The sequence below is a fragment of the Spermophilus citellus genome (genome assembly GCF_964194105.1).
Source record: "Spermophilus citellus genome assembly, chromosome: 17".
In the NCBI taxonomy this organism is placed as follows: Eukaryota; Metazoa; Chordata; class Mammalia; order Rodentia; family Sciuridae; genus Spermophilus; species Spermophilus citellus.
Window position 1 is genome coordinate 38,513,208 of NC_138199.1, and position 19,238 is coordinate 38,532,445.

Consider the following 19,238-nt stretch of genomic DNA (forward strand, 5'->3'; position numbering starts at 1 on the left):
CAGGGTATTGATAAGATGGGTCCTTAAGGAGATGAGGTCCTTTGCAGAGTCATAAACTCTTAAGTCAGGGTACCACTCCACCTCCTCACTTTCTATTTTATATGTTTAGCATAGTGTCAGGTGGCAATGAGACTGGAAAGTCCTGTGTTGTAAGGGAACACTGTTACAGACTAGAGCTTCTAGCTCTCAGCCATTGCACCAGACTTCTTGAGAGCCCACCCCCTGTATATAGAAATCAGAATTTGCAGTTTATTTGTATTCTATGGACAATAACTGCTTATGAATGTAAGGCTTCTGCCAGTGACTGATATGATGTGGGTGCTAGGAGGTGATATGTGACTTCCTTGTGGTAAACATTTTAAAGAGAAACAGAAGCTTCTCTTTTTGTGGAGGGGGGTGTGATCCTACGATCCCATCCCCTTTAGTAATTTAGAAAAGATTCACTGAATCTGCCAGGAAAAAAAAGAAGTTACGTGCTGGATTCGGCTAGGGCTCTTAGACCTTTAAGGGGTCTAATTCTGCTAGCCTGGCTTTTGAGACTTAATACAAGGAAGTCACGTCTCTCTCAATCCTTCTTGGCTTCCATGGACATATTTATATGTAGCTGTACAACATGAACTATGAAGTTGTCACATTTTACTCTATCAGGGATGGTACCAGAGTTACTCCATGAGTGGGTCCTTTTTGTTACACCAGGGGCTTCTACTGTACAGTCCCTGTGTTCACCCTTGACTCTGTGCCACACATGTAAGGGACTCGAGAAGGGAAGGGGAGTTTACCCAGCTCTCACGTGGGGTGGGCAGCACTGTCACTTTCATGTTACTTAAGGAGGTTGAAAGCCTGGACTCTACAGCCAGGCTGCCTTGGTTTAGTTCCTGGCTGTGTGACCTACCAATTGTATAATCTTGGTCAGTTTACTTAACCTCTGTGGGTTGCAGTTTAGTAACTATAAAATGATTGTGGAAGGGGGGGTGTAATAATAGTACCTATCTACAAGGATTAGAGTGGAGATTAAATGACTCAATATAGAAAAACACTGACACTGTTGTAGTCTTCTCTGGGATACATTAGGGTCCTTTCTCATTGGACTTCATTATCCAGGCCCTGGAAAAGAAGTAAAAACACAATATTCTATATACTTACTGACTCTCTGAAGGCAAAAATTCCTTCAAGAAAATGTTAGATGGCAGCCTTCACTGTAGCAGTACATTCATGTATTGACTTTCCCAATAGATGTTATCTAAAGACAATCAACACACTTCGGAAAGCCATTAATGTAAGAGGCACCATGTTCGGTCATGATAGGGTAGTATATGTGTCAGTCATCTGTCTACAAGAGTCCCCAAGGACTTGTTGATACAATAGCCCATAATCACTCTAAGGATCAGTCCAGCAATTTGCATTTTTAAAAGTCCCTAACTACCTATTTTCGCAATAGACAGTCCCTGTACTCCCGTAGCTGCAGATGGGATCACTCTTCTTTCTAAAGAGGGCCTTTTAACTTCCCTTCTGAGTAAGCATGCTTTAACAGTATGAATGAATTCTCAGAAAGAATTGCAGTGAGCAGATCTCCTTAGTTTTCAAGCATCACCACCCCCCTACACACACACATATATAAAATGTGGGTAAATCTGACCCCATTTGGAGGTTGTATTTGTTTTTCATTTGATGTTCTTCAGATTCAGCAGAAAACCATACGGGGTATGTTTGATTCTGTTAGTGAATGTTGGTGATGTGCCAGCAGCCAGGTCCTGAGTGTGCTGGTTTGGAGGTCTTGCAAGGTGGCATTGCCATTCATAGCTCCATTATAGAAGTTGCATCTGACTTGAAGAGAGTCGAGTGTGTGTGTGTGTGTGTGTGGGTTGTGGTGGTGGTGGTGGCAGTGGTGGCAGTGGCCACGGCAATGGCTTAGAGCCTGAAGTCTTGGGAGAACCTACATGTTCCAGTTCACGGCTCCTAGATAAAGTGAAAGCTCTGGAGGTTCTGCTTGGGGTATTGAATGCACTCGGGAATGATCAGGTTGGATGACCTATTATAAATGTTCTCAAACTTTTTGAAGTTAAAGAATCTTTAGGTTAAAAAAAAAGCAACAACAATAAACTTGATCAATCTCCTCCTTGCCATTTACTAGGTAAGCAATTTTGGGCTTTAGTCTGTTTAGGTGTCAGTTTTCTCTGTGTAAAATGGGAAGCGTAATACATTTCCTGCCTTAAAATGGAAGACGAGAGGATCTCTTAATCTTAAACTCTCTTTAATTTTTAGTTCCTCTGAAGTGTGTATTGATCTATAGCCAGGGAACCATGTTGGGCTGGGGCACAGAGAGGATAAATTGAGGGAGGGGAGCTTAAAAAAAAAAAAAGATAGTACATATTATGGTGTTAATATATTGGCAATATTACATATAGCTATATGTGAGATTGTTGCATATTAGTGAGATTAGGAATGGAAGCTGCAGAGCATAATAAGTTAAAATTTATCTTTTTTTTTATCCAGATTACAGAAGAATAAATGCTATATGTTGTTCACAATGCAAGTGGAGATAGAATTGTAATTATGGAGAGTATAAGAATGCTCAAAAGTATCCAACCATTTCTTAAATTTTCTCTGACACCATTGTCAAATATTCATTCTATCATGCTTGTAAAACTTGGCTACAGAGGAGTTCAGGACTTCTTAAGTAAATTTATCCCTTTCTTGTATATAAAATTCTTCCTTATATTTGGCCAAAGTCTATTTTACTGTACAGCCAGACTGATTGCTCCTAAAAATAGCGTTCCAAATCAAAAAAGAACCCCTAATTTTATGACATAACCTATAGGAAATTGAATGGAACCAGAGTCTCTCCCATATACTTTTACCTCCAGAGACTGATCTGGTCTTATCTTTTTTTTTTTTGTACTAGGGATTGAACCCAGGGTTTTACCCCTAAATTACATCCCCAGTCCTTTTTATTTTTATTTTTTATTTTTTAATTTTGAGACAATGTCTCACTAAGTTGCTTAGGGCCTCACTAAGTTGCTATGGCTGGCCTCAAACTTGTGATTCTTCTGCCTCAGCCTCCCGAGTCATTGGGATTACAAGTGTTTGCCACCTCACCCGGCAAAACTGGTCTTGTCTTAAAAACAGATGTAGTTAAGGGCTAAGGTTGTGGCTCAGTTGGTTGCCTAGCATGTGTGAGGCACTGGATTTGATTTTTAACACTACATATAAGTAAATAAATAAAGGTCAATCAACAACTAAAAAAATTTTTTTAAAGTAGTTAAAATGAAAATGCTATTCAAGCTAGAAAAGAGATTAGAGTTATAAATGACATTCTTGCTAGTTAAAAGTATAAACTAAGTAGAAGTTAAAAGAAAAACAGTTAAAACTTAGTTTTGTGTTTTTTGTTTTTGTGGTACTGGGGATTTTGTGGGTACCAGCCCTTACTCATGTTAGGCAAGCACTCTGTCACTGAGCTGCATTCCCAGCCCTTAGTTCTACTTTGAAATATGTTGTGGAACCGTAGGCATCCGCTACACAGGATTATGCAAAACCTTTTTTTTTTACTATTTTTCCCTTAGTTATTTATAGATCTTTATTTTATTTATTTATACATGGTGCTGAGAATCGAACCCAGTGCCTCACACATGCAAGGCAAGTATACTACTGATGAACCACAGTCCCAGCATTATGCAAAACTCTTTAAGGCCAATTATCTGCTGCTTTTCCATCACCTGCCTTGTCCAAAGTTAGGATCCTGATAATATGGTGGAATGATAGGTCTTTTGGAGTACCAGCTAAAACTCATTGGGCCCAAGATTTGGAAGAATCACCAAAGGTACTAAAGCTCTGAGGGTTACACAAACAGAAGCTAAACTGCTAGAATTCATTACCCTGTCATCTTAGTGAGCTGCCTCTGGCTCACTCCTGTGTGGACTCCAATATATCTGTACCCTTTCTCCAGAGTATCTATGTAAACCTGCAGGATTCTGAGGTGTCTTGAATATTAGAATGAAGAAATGTCTCTACCTCATACATTCTGTGGCACACAGGGTCTCTGCACTTTGTTCCTCTACTGAAGCATTGCCCCTGAACTCAAGCTAAGTTTTCACTTAGTTATGTGAGCATGGTGCCTTAGCAGATCTATTTCCTCAGCTTCTTCATTTTCTAGTCAGTCATATGTTGTGCCTTCATATGGTGGATTTCCTTCACTTTTCTCTTTCTACACATGTTCATAACTCTGTCTTTGCAGATCAGTGTTGACTTGAAGCTTGCTACTCCATCAACCCTCTCTTCTCCCTTCAATCTTTCTTCTTCCCCAACCCCAGCCTGAAACTCAAGTGAATTAGCTTCTCACCCCTGCCCCCCAGTTAAAAAAAAAAAATCCCATACTCCTCCAACAGTGTCTGCTCTTAGATTTGCAGTCAGCAGCCATCTCCAATAACCATCAGGCTGTCAGCTTTGTAGCTCCCTACTACCTCCCACCTCCCCCATCACTCACCAGAGGAAAAAGAGAGCCAGAGCAAGAGCTTGAAATATATCATGCAATAGTGTATCATGAATTTGTTGTGAATCACAGCGGTGAAGCAGGTTTATTTATTTCTGAGACCTTAAATCAATACAAAGTAGGTCTCTTAGTTCTGAAGCTGGGATGGAGTGTGAAAAAATGAGCCCATTGTACTCTTAAAACTTTGGGGAAAGGAGATGACAGCTATATAATTCCATTTACCAGGCACTAGGGGCTTTAATGTGAAGGTGACAGGGAGCTCTTTGTGCATTTAGAGCACCATATCTTCTAAATAAAAGATCTGTAGACTTGATAGTGGAGCATAGCTCCAAGTTTAATAATCTCCAAGCATTAGACCAAGCCAATATGTTCCCAAGTCAGAGAGGTCCCCCCTAAACACTCATAAATTAAAAGTGCAAGAACTGCACACGTTGGTAGATTAGAGATGCAAGGACTCCAGTCTCTTCTAGGAGGAAGACAGACCTGGGCCCTTTGCAGACTGCTGTGTGAATATGATAAAGGCTCAGGAAACGAGTCTGTTTAGAAACCTGACTCCTGGCTGTTCATCATTCTAGGAAAGGTCCCCTGTGCATGGATCCAAATCTAGCTGTGTCCCCTCTCATTCAGAGTGGCCATGCTCACACAGACTAATCAGCTAATGTACACAGTCAGGAGTGTTGAATTATGAAAGGAGAAGCTTTAAGAGCTTTTTAGATTGAACTACAGATTACCTAGCATGCCTAGGCTTAAAGTTTTTCTGGTAGATTCTTGACTGGCTCCTAATTTTAATAATGTCTCAGTGTCTAGGCTTTAAGCCCTTTAAAATGGTATGCATACCTGAGAAATTGAGATATCAGTGTTATTAAGAAAAAGAACCCACCCAAATTTAACCAACAGCATAAGATGAGAAGTCAAAATCATTGGGATAATCGATTTATGGATATCTTCATTTTTATCTGACCCATTGGTATACCCTTTTTCCACAGATAAAGCAAGCTTACGCAGCTCAGTAGAGCAGCCCTAATATAATGTACATAGAGTTACAATCTTTTTTTTTTTTTCAAAAGAGAGTGAGAATGAGAGAGAGAAAGAGAGAGAGAATTTTTTAATATTTATTTTTTAGTTTTCGGCGGACACAACATCTTTGTTTGTATGTGGTGCTGAGGATCGAACCCGGGCCGCATGCATGCCAGGCGAGCGCGCTACGGCTTGAGCCACATCCTCAGCCTGAGTTACAATCTTAATTGTAGCCCAAGTAAAAAAAGCAAACAAAACACCCACCTTAAACCACTTGTTTTTCTTAAGAACACTGATACACATTGTAACACTAATATGAAGGATTCTTTGTTTATGGTAATTCAACTTGCTGAAAATATAAGTCAAAGTTGAGATTTTAGAGAGCATATTAACTACCAGCTTTAAAATCTGTGGTAGTTCACATGCGTTTACTGCATACCTGTCATATGTAAATCTGTTCTTCTGTTATAAAGATAAAAAGATAATTCCTGCTTTCATGGAGCTTAAAATTTAAGGGGAAAAACTGCTGCCCACGAGATATAAAAGAGAAAACACAAGAAGGGCACAGAGATGAAGGATCAGTGCTACTTGCCAAGAAGCCAAGCCCCAGCAAGCTCTGAACTCTGGTGCCTGACCACTATGGGCACAGGCGGTTACTCACACAGCCACCCGCCTCCAGCACCAACCTATTTAGGAAAAATAATAGGGAAATGACTGAAAACAGGAATTTCTTTTTAAATTTTCTATCTTTAGAAAACATCTGATAAAAAGACGTATTCAGAATACATGCAGAATTCTCAGAATTCAATAAGAAAAAAATTCAATAATTAGAAACTTGGGCAAGAAATTTGAAGACACTTCACAAAAGAAGATATAAGGATAGTAAATAAGCAAATGAGAAGATATTTATCATCATTCATTAGGGAAATGCAAATTAAAAAATCAGTTTGATACCACTAGAATTTTTTTCAAGCAAATTATTACAGGTTTTTGTTTGTTTTTTTGTTGTTGTTTTGCAATGCTGGGGGTTGGATTCATGCAAGGCAAGCATTCTTCCACTGAGCTACATATCCAGCCCTAAATATTTATTTATTTATTTATTCATTCATTCATCTTTAACTGAAAAATTCCATGTGCTGATGAGGATTCAGGGCAGCCAGAACTCTCCCACATTATTGGTAGGAATCCAGAATGGTACAGCCACTTCAAAAAGGATGTATTCTTTTTTTTGTAGGGGGGGTCTTTTATGGAGTTAGATTTTTGCTTATCATTTAACCTGGTAATTCTATTCCTATATATTTACCCAATAGAAATGACAATGTCAAAGGGGAATAAAGGGGAGGAAGGGAGGATGGGAATAGGAAACACAGTAGAATGAATCAGGCATAACTTTCCTATGTTCATTTATGAGTACAAAACCAGTGAAAATCACATCATGTTCAACCTCAAGAATGGGAAGTTATACTTCAAAATATATTCTACTGTCATTTATAACTAAAAATAACATTAAAAAAGAAACAAATAATAATATACATCTATACAACCTGTACATGAGCTTGGTGCGGTAACCCACACCTGTAATCCCATCTAATCAGGAGGCTGAGGCAGGAGGATTGCAAATTCAAGACCAGCCTGGCGGGGGCTGGGGATGTGGCTCAAGCGGTAGCGGTAGCGAGCTTGCCTGGTATGCGTGCGGCCCGAGTTCCATCCTCAGCACCACATACACAGATGGTGTGTCCGCCCAAAACTAAAAAAAAAAAATAAATATTAAAAAAAAAAAAAAAAGACCAGCCTGGCAACTCGGCGAGAACCTGTCTCAAAATTAAAAAAAAAAAAAAAAAAAAAAAAAGAGCTGGTGATATACCTCAGTGGTAGAGAGCTCCTGGGTTCAGTCCCCAGCATTGCCCTCCTCAATAAATACCTGTATATGAATGTCTATATCAGCTTTCTTCATAATCCCTCCATATATCCCCCCAACAAACAGGTGAGTGAGCTGTGGTATTTCTATAAAATGCAACACTACTTAGCAATAAAAAAGGAACTTCTGACACTTGTGTGAAAAGATCTGATGCATTGTGTTAACTAAATGAGCTAAACTTAAAAGTCTACATCTTATGTGACATTCTAGAAAGGTAAAACTGTTGGGGCCAGAAGCAGATCTGTGGTTGTTAGAGTAGAAGGAAAGGATGGATTACAAAGGAACATAGGGAACTTTGGGGGATGATGAAGATGTTGTCTTGATTGTGGTGGTTGACATATGACTATATGTGTTTTCAGTATTTATAGAACCATAAACCTTGAAGTGGACATTTTTGCTATATGTAGATTATACCTCAGCAAACCAAACTTTATTTAAAATGTTAAATATTTCTATATTTGGAATTCATTTATTATCAGTATTTCCAAGTCCCTAGCTAAATCAGCAGTTGACGGATCTCAGGATATGATTAGTGATTGCTTTTGGCATTCGGCTTTTTCTACAGAAGCCTACACGTTTTTCTCCTACATTTGACAAGCAAACTATCATGTGGCTCTTCCCTTCCCCTTTACATTAAAAATGAGTCTCTGTTCCTTACCCACTCTACCTTCAATACCCATCATCCTTCTGCCATCTAACTCATTCCTTTGTTCTCCAATGAGGCCTACATCTCAGTAAACAGAGGTCATCCAGTGTTATTTCTGGCTTATATCTCATTCTCTTTTTGGCTAAAATTTTTTTTTTTCCCTACAGTGGTAGCACAGTCCCTTTGACCCAATATATTCTTCAGCAAATCTGATTGCTTCATAATATACTACTTATAGAAAGATTTTTGGTCTTGTAGGATGGTCTTGAATCCAACTGTGGCTCAAGTCAGGGACTTTTCTCTCCTCTGCCAACGAATGGCACTAAGCCTTTTCTATATCCCCAAGTCTAATTTACCAACTGCCAACCAATGCTCCAGTTTGCCATTGACAGCAGTAGTAATAAAGAAGGGAGAAAAAGTTGTAACCCTATGGCTTTGTATTTTGGAACACCCAAATATTTTTGATCATGTAGGCACTGGTCCCGTTTCCCTGGAGATTTAATTCCATTCACCCTTAGATGTATTCCTTGTGAAACATTTATACAGTAATATGTGCTACACCATTTAAAATTGTTAATTGGAGATTGAATTACTTGTCAGCTTTTAAAAATGTAGTCCTCTCAGGTCAAGGAAGAGGATGTTAGCAGCACTGAGTAGATGAGCTATTACATTTTTTTCTTCCCCTTCCTCCCCCCACCCTTCATTCTTCCACCTCTTTTGTTCCCATCTTATCACTTTTCCCCTACTTCCACCCATTCTTTCTCATTGTCTATCTCTCTGTCTGCCTTAGCCAAACCTTTATCAATAACCTGACAGATCTCAGAGTGACTTTAATACCTAGAATCCTGGATGAAGTCCAGTGATGATGATAACTCAGCAAATTTACCAAAAAACCCTCCTGAAATTCTCTTGAGAATGGAAGTGTCCTAATGAGGATTGCAGCAAAGCTTGCATAGCTGAATTCATGGGTGCAGGAGGAATTTTGTATTCTGATTCTTTAAATACAAGATGTTCTAACCTACTGAGGTTGTTTAAGAGGGGAAAGCAGCAGTAGCTTTTCTCTTTTATTCCATTGTTTATACATCATTGTTTTTCACATTTTAGCACATGATTGCAAATATTTGTATATAAGTCTAAGAGTCTTAATGTGTGTATCAGGATAAGAGCAATTTTTTAAAGATTGAGCTAAGTTGCATCTTTGAAACTCGTGTATCTCAATGCTTGTGCTGACAAATATCCTGACAAGTAAATACTACGCTCATTCAGTGTTACATAGTGATTTCATTTGCACAAAACCTCACAATGCTTCGCCACTTCAGTCAAATGTCTGGAGTACTGGGGAAGGGAAGAACATGTTTATCTTGATCTCCAAAAAGGGATTTAAGGGCGAGAGCAGGCGGTATATTAGACTGTTTTCATTGCCTGTCAGCTGTGGTAAACCTTAGCTGTCTGCAATGTCTCTAGATAAGCAGCAACAGCAGCAGAGGTCTTAGCATGTGTGTATAACTGCATTCATTTGTACCTTTTACACATCTGAACATTTCTAAAGGCTCTGTGGCATCTTTGGTGGAGCCTTTAACAATTGCCTCTCTGCTAATCAGTAGCTTTTATGTGGTGCCCTTAATTCTCAAGTCTGCCAGCTGCAATGAATGAAACACTGGATGAGGCTTACATTTATGGAGAGGCTGGGTAAAGATCTTTTCTTCTCTCAAGTTCAGCCCTTATCAGTTCTGTGGCCTGGGTACCCTTTAGCAGAGGACCTCAAGATGGTGTTGTTCTTCCACTTAGATCTGAAAGGGAACAAAGCGGGCATTGGGAGCATCTCCTCTGTTTGAATGGCTCCTATGTTTAATAGTGATGCTTGGGGGCAGATAATTAAAATTTATTTCAAATAGTAGAAAATGTGAGAGGAATAATTTGAAAACTCTGGCAAGCAACTCAACTAATATAGAAATGCCTATGTCAAAGTTTAAAAGAGTGACAAATGAAACCCACCTAGTTCATGAAAATGCAATGTGGGCTGTTGACCCCAGGTTATTCTGTAGATGGTTGGTAAGACAACTTACTGAGGAATAAAACAGTGGTTATTTGTGTTGGGCCATCTTATCTTCCTAGGTGTCGATTAGGGTCTGCGTGACTGTTCTGGCATCATCATTTCAGAGTTAGGCAGAATGAATTTTGTCCTAGCCCGGATTCTGCTTCCTTGGTTGGAGCTTTTGTTGTGAGGTATTCTAAAGTCATTAAAACCACTTGAGTCAGCAACGACCCCTATAAATCAGGAGCCATTGTGTGCACTCTCATCCTACTGTGCGTACTCCAAAACCTCCAGCCTTTGAAGATGAGCCCGCGGCACTGCTTTCCCCTTGCTGATTGTTAAGTATCTGTGATTGTTGGCATTTGTAAGTGGACAGATTTCATTTCTGTGTGTTGGTCTCCACCCCACCTTCGTTTCCCTAAATAAGGCTGGTCAGAGAGCTATTAGATAGTCTGTTACTCTATCCTATGGTTTTTCTCTTTCATTTCCAAATTAAATGAATCTTCACACACGGCAAATATTTCTTTAGCCCAGAATTAATGTTCTTGGTTGTGTTAAACCCTAGTTGGGTTTCTTCAGAACCCAGAGGAGAAGAAACAGAAATACCGCTGCTTTTTCAGAACAATGCCAAAGCATCAGTCTTGAGTTTTAGCTTGCTAAAGGAAGATGTGCTATGTTATTGAATCTTGCTGTTTCAAGTTTGTCTCCTGTTGTAAAAACACAAGATAGAGTTGCTGGGAGTGTAACTCAGCAGTAGAATGGTTAAGTGGCAGAAGGTCTCTGGGAGTAGCCTGGTTCTGAATGCTTTCCTATGCTTTGAAGTGAGGGGGCAAAGACATCTGAGAATGGTGCATTTAAACCATGAAGCAGCTCTTGGTCTGCTTCAGTCCTTTTTTCTGAGCTTTGTCCTTCACTGGTCCATTACTGATTGGACATTATCAAGTACTAGAGATTGGACAGAAAATAGTGTTTCTTAGCAGAAAATGGCACCTCTCTTACAGGCAACAAGGAGTAGTTGGCTCCTGACATAGATTGTGAATATCAGATATTCAGGGTCAGCACAGTGTCTCCTTTTTATTCCTTTTCCCCCTTTCCAATTTTATTTTAATAATTAAAAATACTGCTGATCACACTGAATGACTTCTAGCAGAGAGGCAGTCTGTCCCAGAAGGACCAGTTGTGGGCCATCGGGTTTATGACGACCATAAAACCAGAGCCAGATCAGAGCATGGCCTCCCTGAGTGACAGGTTTTCTGCCTCCACCAAGGTCTCCCATCAACTGACTGCTTTGGATATTTGTTTTGGTTTGATTTTTCTCTTCTGTTTTGTTTCCTGATGCATGTGTGAGTGTGCATGTGTGCGCACATTTAAAGATATAAATGAAACAGGTATGTAATGCCCTCTGCCTGTTAGAAAGACTAAAGCCATAAAAATAACAAACGGCGTATATTTGCTAGAATGTCAAAGTTATGAGTTTATTTTGTAATGATGTGCTCCTGCCTTCATGAGGTAAACTGGCCGTGGCGGAGGTGTTATTAGTAATATGGACTCAGTGGAGCAGAAAGCCGAGTGACCGAGAGATCAGTGTATCAGTCAGAGAGAGGGCAAATGGAAAGAGACAGCAGGAGAATGAGAAAAGAGCCGCAGCGCCTGGGCTGAGATTAAAGATGGACTGAGGGGAGGATGGGAGCCCAGTGGTCAGATATGTTCTCCCCTGTTCATGGGGCTCCTTCAAAGGAGCTGCCAGCAGCTTGCTCAGCTTGGGGCTGCCTGTAAAGGCTTGTTCTCTGTGCTTCCTTATCAAGGAAAGCAGTAATCTGAGAGCAATTTTGCTTTCCATATTCCTTTCAGAAAAGTCTCTAACGCCCTTCCTAGCTGAAGTTAAATGGAAGCAAGGCCAGCTGGGTCACAGTGAGGTTATTACTTTGGTCACCAACTTCCACAGCCTTGGGAAGGTCTTGATGTAGGGGCTGACCCAGCACGCAGTGGAACCTCTCAAAGCTCCTAACAAGAAGGGGCCAATTGGTAATATACAGGTACAATTTGCCAGCCCTCAATTTATTAGGTTCTCCCCAGAGACTGAAAATGAATAAAAGTTAGTAAGAAAGAAATTTTGTGTTGTCGTTATTTTTTAAAGGAGGAGGAGAAAGGGAAAAGAAAAGGGAAAATACAGTAAGTGCTCCACAACTGTTTAGAGCTCTCCAGGGCTACCCTAGATGACTGGCAATTACTATACACTGAGCAGTTTGCAATAGTCAGTGATCAGGCCGCCCGGCTTCCGTCTGCTGGGTCAGAAAACCTCCCTCCCTGAAAGAAATTATTAACCGATCTTCAAGGAGAAAAGAACCCTACAATTTCTAAGTCCAAGAATTCTTTTCCCCTTTTTCTTCTTTAAAGGAAACTTTGTGGTTTGCAATTGCAGGTGCCCTTTGACCTGACAAGGGTTAAACTCCTCCAGAGAGACAGAGAATGAGGCCCAGAATTTCCTACAGCCTTGGAAGGGAAAGGCAGAGGGGAAGCAGGCTTGGGAATAAATCATAGTCCTGCACCCAGCACACAAAGAGGATTTGAGACTCAGGGGTTTGTGTCTGTATCATTGGTTGCTTCAGGATTTTTGCCCCCTTTAGGGCTTTTGAATGGGAACCTGCTTTTAAAATCAAACACAAGGGAACTGGGGATGTAGTTTGTTGATAGAGCACTTGCCTAGCATGCACAAGGTTCCTGGGTTCAATATTCAGCACTAGGGAAAGAAGAAAAAGAAAAAAACAAAATCAAATGTGAAGAAAAAGGTAATCCTTTAGGAAACAAATGAGGAACCCAGACCCCCACAGGGTTTCTTTAACTGTGGCTTGTCAAAAGACAGGCATGCTATCTTTTTTTGTTTATGTGCATAACAACTCTGCCAGACCTACACACGACAGGGTGGCCTGTGCCTCAGGGTCCCAGCCTACCCATCACTGCAGTTTCAAGTCAGACTCCAAGAATACTATTTCTTTTTCTCAAAGACATCTTTTGCCTTCTACCTGTCTATGGTCGCTAGTAGAGAGAAGCTTGCTGGATTTTAAATTGCAACCGTATATGTGATTGTTTAAAACTCTTTTTTGTTTTCTGAGTTTTCTTTTTAGGAAGAAGATCCTGGTAGTCACTCAGAACAACCCACAGAGTCTGGGATCTCTGTCTTGTGATGAAAAGAACCTATTTCAGTGAGAATTATGAAATAAACTATGTCTTTACTTTTTTAGAGACAAATGTCCTTTCTCTTGCTCATTTCTCCAGGTCCTTGGACGGGAAGTTTACACCTCCAATAACCAGCTTGGGGGCATCCAGATCATGCACAACAACGGGGTAACCCACTGTACCGTTTGTGATGACTTTGAAGGAGTTTTCACTGTCTTGCACTGGCTGTCATACATGCCCAAGGTGAGCCCTTCCTTCCAGCAGAACCTGCCATTTCTAACATGGCTCATTGTCTCTATGTTTGAAGTCTCATCTTTAAGGCAGAGGAATTTTTTATTATGAAATATTTCTCTGAGAGCTCTTGATTTCTTTTTCTCAAACACATCTTTTGCCTTCTACCTTTAAAATGTCTCTGGATTTCATTAGGCCTGTTTCTGGTATTTTCCAGCCAAGAATGCCTTCATGTCCTTTCTAGACTCAGATTCCAGCATATTAAGGTTTCCTACTCATTGTTGGGTTTTCTCCTTTTGTAATAGTCATTCATTCTCTGGAGAGCTTCCCAGAAAGTGTGGACACACTGAAATCAAGAGTCAAAATGCACCACTTTGTGCCAGACTTCTAAATGAGATTAAGACCTGTGCATGTTCCTCTGTGCCTGGCACATAACTAGGATGCTTCTGGCTGGTGATTGGGACCAATGCGTCTAATTTCTGAATGTGGAACCTGCTATCTTTTGTCTGTAGCTGTTGCTGAGTTGGAGCATAAGACGGTTTTTCACTGATTGCTGTGCTCTTTCTCTCCCAATCTCCCTTTAGAGCGTGCACAGTTCAGTTCCTCTCCTGAACTCCAAGGATCCTATAGATAGAATCATTGAGTTTGTTCCCACAAAGGCTCCATATGATCCTCGATGGATGTTAGCAGGTCGTCCTCACCCAAGTATGTATATGTTTGAAGACTCTGTAGTGCCCTGGCTCTCAAACTTTTAATCTTCTTTCAATCACAATTCCTACATAAAAGCATGTGACTAAGAAAGCAGCCAAGCCAGGTGCAGTAGCACACACCTGTAATCCCTGCTACTAGAGAGGCTGAGGGCAAAGAATTGCAAGTCTGAGGCCAGCCTCAGCAATTTAGTGACCTCGTGTCAGAAACTAGTAAGGGCTGGGGATGTAGCTCAGTAGTAGAGCACCCCTTGGTTCAGTCCCCAGTACTGCAAAAAAGAAAAGAGGAAGGAAGGAAGGAGAAAGAGTACACATTAAAGCTGGATCAGATGGAAAGAAATTCATATATACATTATTTGAGAGAGAATGAGAATGAAAGTTCACCATTTTACAATCTCAGAGAAGTTGAATGATCTGTGTAAGGCCACACAGCTATTACTTTAGAGCTCAGGCTTCATCTTACACCTGACTGTAGATGTTCTAGAAAAATCAACAGTTAATGTTGATTTCAATGCCTTTTCTTATTAATCTTAATAAAAAATTTCTTACACTGGCAGAAAAATCACTATAGTAGTTTTCTCCTTGCCTCTTATTTTTTATACATGATTATGATAAGAAGTATGCGCCTAGCACACCTATCAGCCTTAAAATTCAGGACTTTTATGGAAATGAGGTGAGCCTCTTTTCTCCTGAAAATCAGAACAAGTCTCAGCAAAAGTTCTCCTGAGAAATCTAGGGAACCATCTTAACAGCTTCTAAGTTCTATGTCTGACTGTCTCATCTGCACTGTGGGGACTGTGAAGCCCAACTACAATAACCAAGAGTTCACTCTACCCTAATCAACATATAAGGCAAGAGGGTTTTTTATTTTATTTTTATAGTAATTAAAATAAAGTTTAAGCCTGGTGCAGTGGCGCATGCCTGTAATGCCAGCGGCTCTGGAGGCTGAGGCAGGAGGATCGTTGAGTTCAAAGCCAGCCTCAGAAACAGAGAGGCACTGAGCAATTCAGTGAGACCCTGTCTCTAAATAAAATGCAAAATAGGGCTGGGGATGTGGCTCAGTGGTCGAGTGCCCCTGAGTTCAATCCCCAGTACCAGAAAAATAAAAAACAAAAATATAAAGAGCTGCAACACGTTTAAAAATAAAGATAAATAATGACAGAAAATTATATTGGGGGGTTGAAATAGGAACAATAGACTAGCATTTTCAGGTGTTTTAGTCAGCTTTTTTGTTGCTATGATTAGGCAAGAAGGTTTATTTAAAAAAGTAAACATTTTCAACCAGGCATGGTGGCACATGCCTGTAATTCCAGTGAAGGCTGTGACAGGAAGATCTCAAGTTCAATGACAACATCAGTAATTTAATGAGATTCCATCTCAAAATGAAAAGGGATAGAGAGGTAAAATGTTCTACAACACCCCTGGGTTCAATCCTCAATATCAAAGAAGGGAGGGGAAGCTGCAGATTTTTTCACTTGAAATTAATTCTGTACTTCCTAATCATTATTAAAGTAAGCATTATAAAATGATTTGGGCATGTAAAGTTAAAATTTGGTTAGAACCTTCATCATTCCCCTCATTCATGGTGTGAACAGAAGTGTGGGTGTAGATAGGGGTTATCCCTGTCATTATTAATGAGAACCAGAGAATAAAATGAAATTTGTGATAAACTAAGTTTTCTATTTTTTTGTATAATATTTTTTCATCGACTCCCCAGTAATTCATCCTGCTGTCTCTGTGTAGCTAACACTCGCTCCCAAATCGAGTGACTTCAGATTTTAATTTAGTGGAAGCGTTAAAGAAAGCAGATGATTCCCTGTGATAAGTTAAAGCAGATATCTTCTAGGTGAAAAGTTAAAGTCATTTATTAGAGAAGATAGTGCCATGATATTCTTCAAACTGACGCCCAACACGAGACCAGAATCTAAACGATCGGCTTTGGGCTCACGATGGAGAGATAATTTTGAAATGGATGATCACATTTTACACTGGGGCCATAGAGGCAAGGAATGTAGAACACAGTAATTACAAGTTTAGTCTTGATAAAACACTCTCCATCCTGTTTAAGTCAGCAGAGGTTAGCTTGCTCGAATCTTCACTTTTAATTGGTTTTGGACTTGGGTTTTTACAGGGTGGAGGGCTGTGTTCAAATTAGAAGAATCACAGAGAAACCATGAGCTGAGAGGGCAAACTAGGAAACAGTTATTTGCAGAAGCTTTCCTAGGGCCTTGGTCAAACATTTATACCTGTGGAACGAAAGTTTTTAAACTAGGATGTTGAAAGTACATGTCTTGCCAATGAAGGGAATTTTCTGTGCAAGGGAGGTTAATGGCATTAAGCATTATGCATCTGAACTATTATGTTTTTGCTCTGTCAAGAGTATGTGGTCATGACCCTTTCTTGTAGAAAAATTATACTTTGGATCTATCTTACTTTTCTAGCAGAAACACTGAATCCCTTTTCTTTTCCTCAAATTTGGTCCTCATCTGATCATTAATACTTATTTGACTGCTTTCATCTTTCCATTAAAAGAAAATCAATGGAATCAGACAAAATTGTAAAACGAGTTTCAAAATAGAAATAGACATTTTTTAAAACATCTTTAATGACTTGGCTGCCTTTTGACAAATGCTTGTGGTATCTTGAAAAAAGCCAACTTATTTATTTAAAAGCATGCAAACTCTCTGTGCTAGCTGAACCCCATCGTTTAACAATAAATGATGCTTTTGCTGATAAATGATTCTTTTTATGCAGACTAGCAAATGAAATAGGAGATGATGTCTGAAGGCAGATGAACATTCGGCTGCCTAATGCTTCCATCTATTATAATATGGTTAGAAACAACAACAACTCCCCCAAATAATCCCCCAGATCCCACCTTAAATTCATCAGTTTCAGCGCACTGTCAATGGATTGACTGTCTTTATTCTTTTTTTTCCTTCTGTAGCCCAGAAAGGTCAGTGGTTGAGTGGATTTTTTGACTATGGATCTTTCTCAGAGATTATGCAGCCGTGGGCACAGACTGTGGTGGTTGGTAGAGCCAGGTAAGAGCTCTTTTATTTTGGAAGCTCTCTTTTCTTCCATCTGAAAATAAGAAACAAAAGGGCCATGGCCATATAGATTTTTATCAGTAATGTTCTCTTCATCAAAACTTTCTAAGAATATTGGATTATAACCAGGCCCAAGGTGTTCTAACTGCTCCCAGTAGTCATTTAGAGTGTCACTCCAGTGATTCATTTAATACAAAGGCTGATTCTGACAATATTTCCTTTTAATAATGCTGCGAGGAAAACTCTTTGGGGGTGTAATGCCCAACTACAATAGCCAGAGCCTACCAATGTCTTCCCCTCCCCCATAGACTACTTTCTTTTAGGAACAGGTGACAAGTGAATCAGAGACTCATCTGCTTCTTATGTAACCTGAGAGAAGTTCCATCATGGCATCAAGATTACTTAAGTGACTCATGTACTATATTGGATTACAATCAGATTTGAATTGTACCCCCTCCCACCTCAAAAAAAAAGTTTACCTGAAACAGGAATGAGTAAAATAAGCTGGTACAGGTTGCCGGAATACCCATGTTTTATAAGTGGGAAATTGAAGTTTCTATTAAATTTTAATACCCACTCTAAGAAGTGCTTCACTCAACAGCAAGCTCTGTGTGAAATAATCTGCAGCTCTCAGTATAACGAGCACCTGCCAAGGCTGATCTTAATCTAGTTCTGCACTGCGGAGACATGCTGCCCGAGGGACCTGCATCTGGAGCTCACCTTCCTCTCGGGGGCAATCAGTTTTCCTTATCTTGGTGAAAAGTGGCACCTGCTCAAGATTCTCAAACATGCCACATTGGGTTGAGATTTAGATTCTAGCCTTGAAAATAATTCTAGGCTTTGTGGTTTGCTCAGTACAGCAGGTCAGCACGCCTCATGCTGCCAGTGACAGGGAGCCATCAGATGGCAAATCCCACAGACAGGGTCTTCCACTGTGACTCTGAATAGGATTCGGGTCTGAGTTAGCTCAGATGGAAACTCACAGAAACTAGCTGCTCGTTTCCTTTTGCGTCTCAGGTCTTTTACCTCACCCCAGGCTTCTGGATCCCAGTGAGAATTATTTTTTGTGCCATTAAAATTCCCACTGGGGAGGCAGTTGTGGGGCATGCATGAGAGTTTGTGTCCTACTACCCAGGACCTATCAGCTCATTACAAAGAGTCCTCATGTCACACTAGGGCCAACTTTTTTGAGAATTTGTCTCTTATCTGTTCTGCTTCAGTTTTCCTATCTATTGAAAACATGACAGATTGTAAGCCTCACAAAACCAAGCCTTTGTTAAGGTCTTTAAGATTTTCCCTTGGGAAATAAGAGAACAATGCTTTACACTTATGATTGGAAGAACGGGAATCATTCTGCAACCAAGATCAGTCAAGCTTGGCTGTGGTTAACTCTGCCATTGTTTATTCTGACACTCGCTCTGACTTCTTCCTTTCTTTCCATCTGATGAGTTTTGGGTTTCTTACTCCAAACATGCACATACTCACAAGTATATAAAACACAAGTACAGCTAGCTTCTTTCAAAAGCAATGGCATTTCAAGAAATAAATATAAATGTATTCTTCTGGGATTGTTACTGTAAGTGCTGCCAAAACTCATCTTTGGTATGTATGTTTGGAATACGTGTGCTATTGGCTGTAAATTGTCTTTTATTATTCCATGGCACCTTGTCCAGGGACACACTATAAAACAAGATGTAGCATCTTCATGTGCTAGCCTGATAAAATTTATATGAAGTATAATAGAAAACAGAAGTTGTTCTGAGCTGTTTTCAAGTTCAATAAATAACTGTAATACTCGGATAAAGATGTTCTTTATTAGGTCACATGGGCCCTAATATATAAGTTATAAGTTACCGATTTAGGGTGGCTTTTGCAATTACAAGTTTCCAGTTGGATTGTTAATCATTGTGAGCAGAAATATTTCTAAGCCCTCCTGTGTACCTCCTGCTCGTTGTCTGGTTGTCTAGAGGG

The 19,238-nt window shown here is 39.9% G+C and overlaps 1 protein-coding gene across 11 annotated transcripts in view; it reads left to right on the forward strand.

Moving 5' to 3' along the window:
* ACACA (acetyl-CoA carboxylase alpha) overlaps positions 1-19,238 on the forward strand; it is a 276,021-nt gene that overhangs the window by 218,322 nt on the left and 38,461 nt on the right. For all 11 annotated transcript variants that reach the window (XM_081270861.1, XM_081270866.1, XM_081270865.1 and 8 more), the window contains 3 exons: positions 13,379-13,522; positions 14,095-14,215; positions 17,165-17,261. In XM_081270861.1, the coding sequence (XP_081126987.1) occupies positions 13,379-13,522; positions 14,095-14,215; positions 17,165-17,261 (362 nt within the window). The remainder of the gene's footprint in view (positions 1-13,378; positions 13,523-14,094; positions 14,216-17,164; positions 17,262-19,238) is intronic.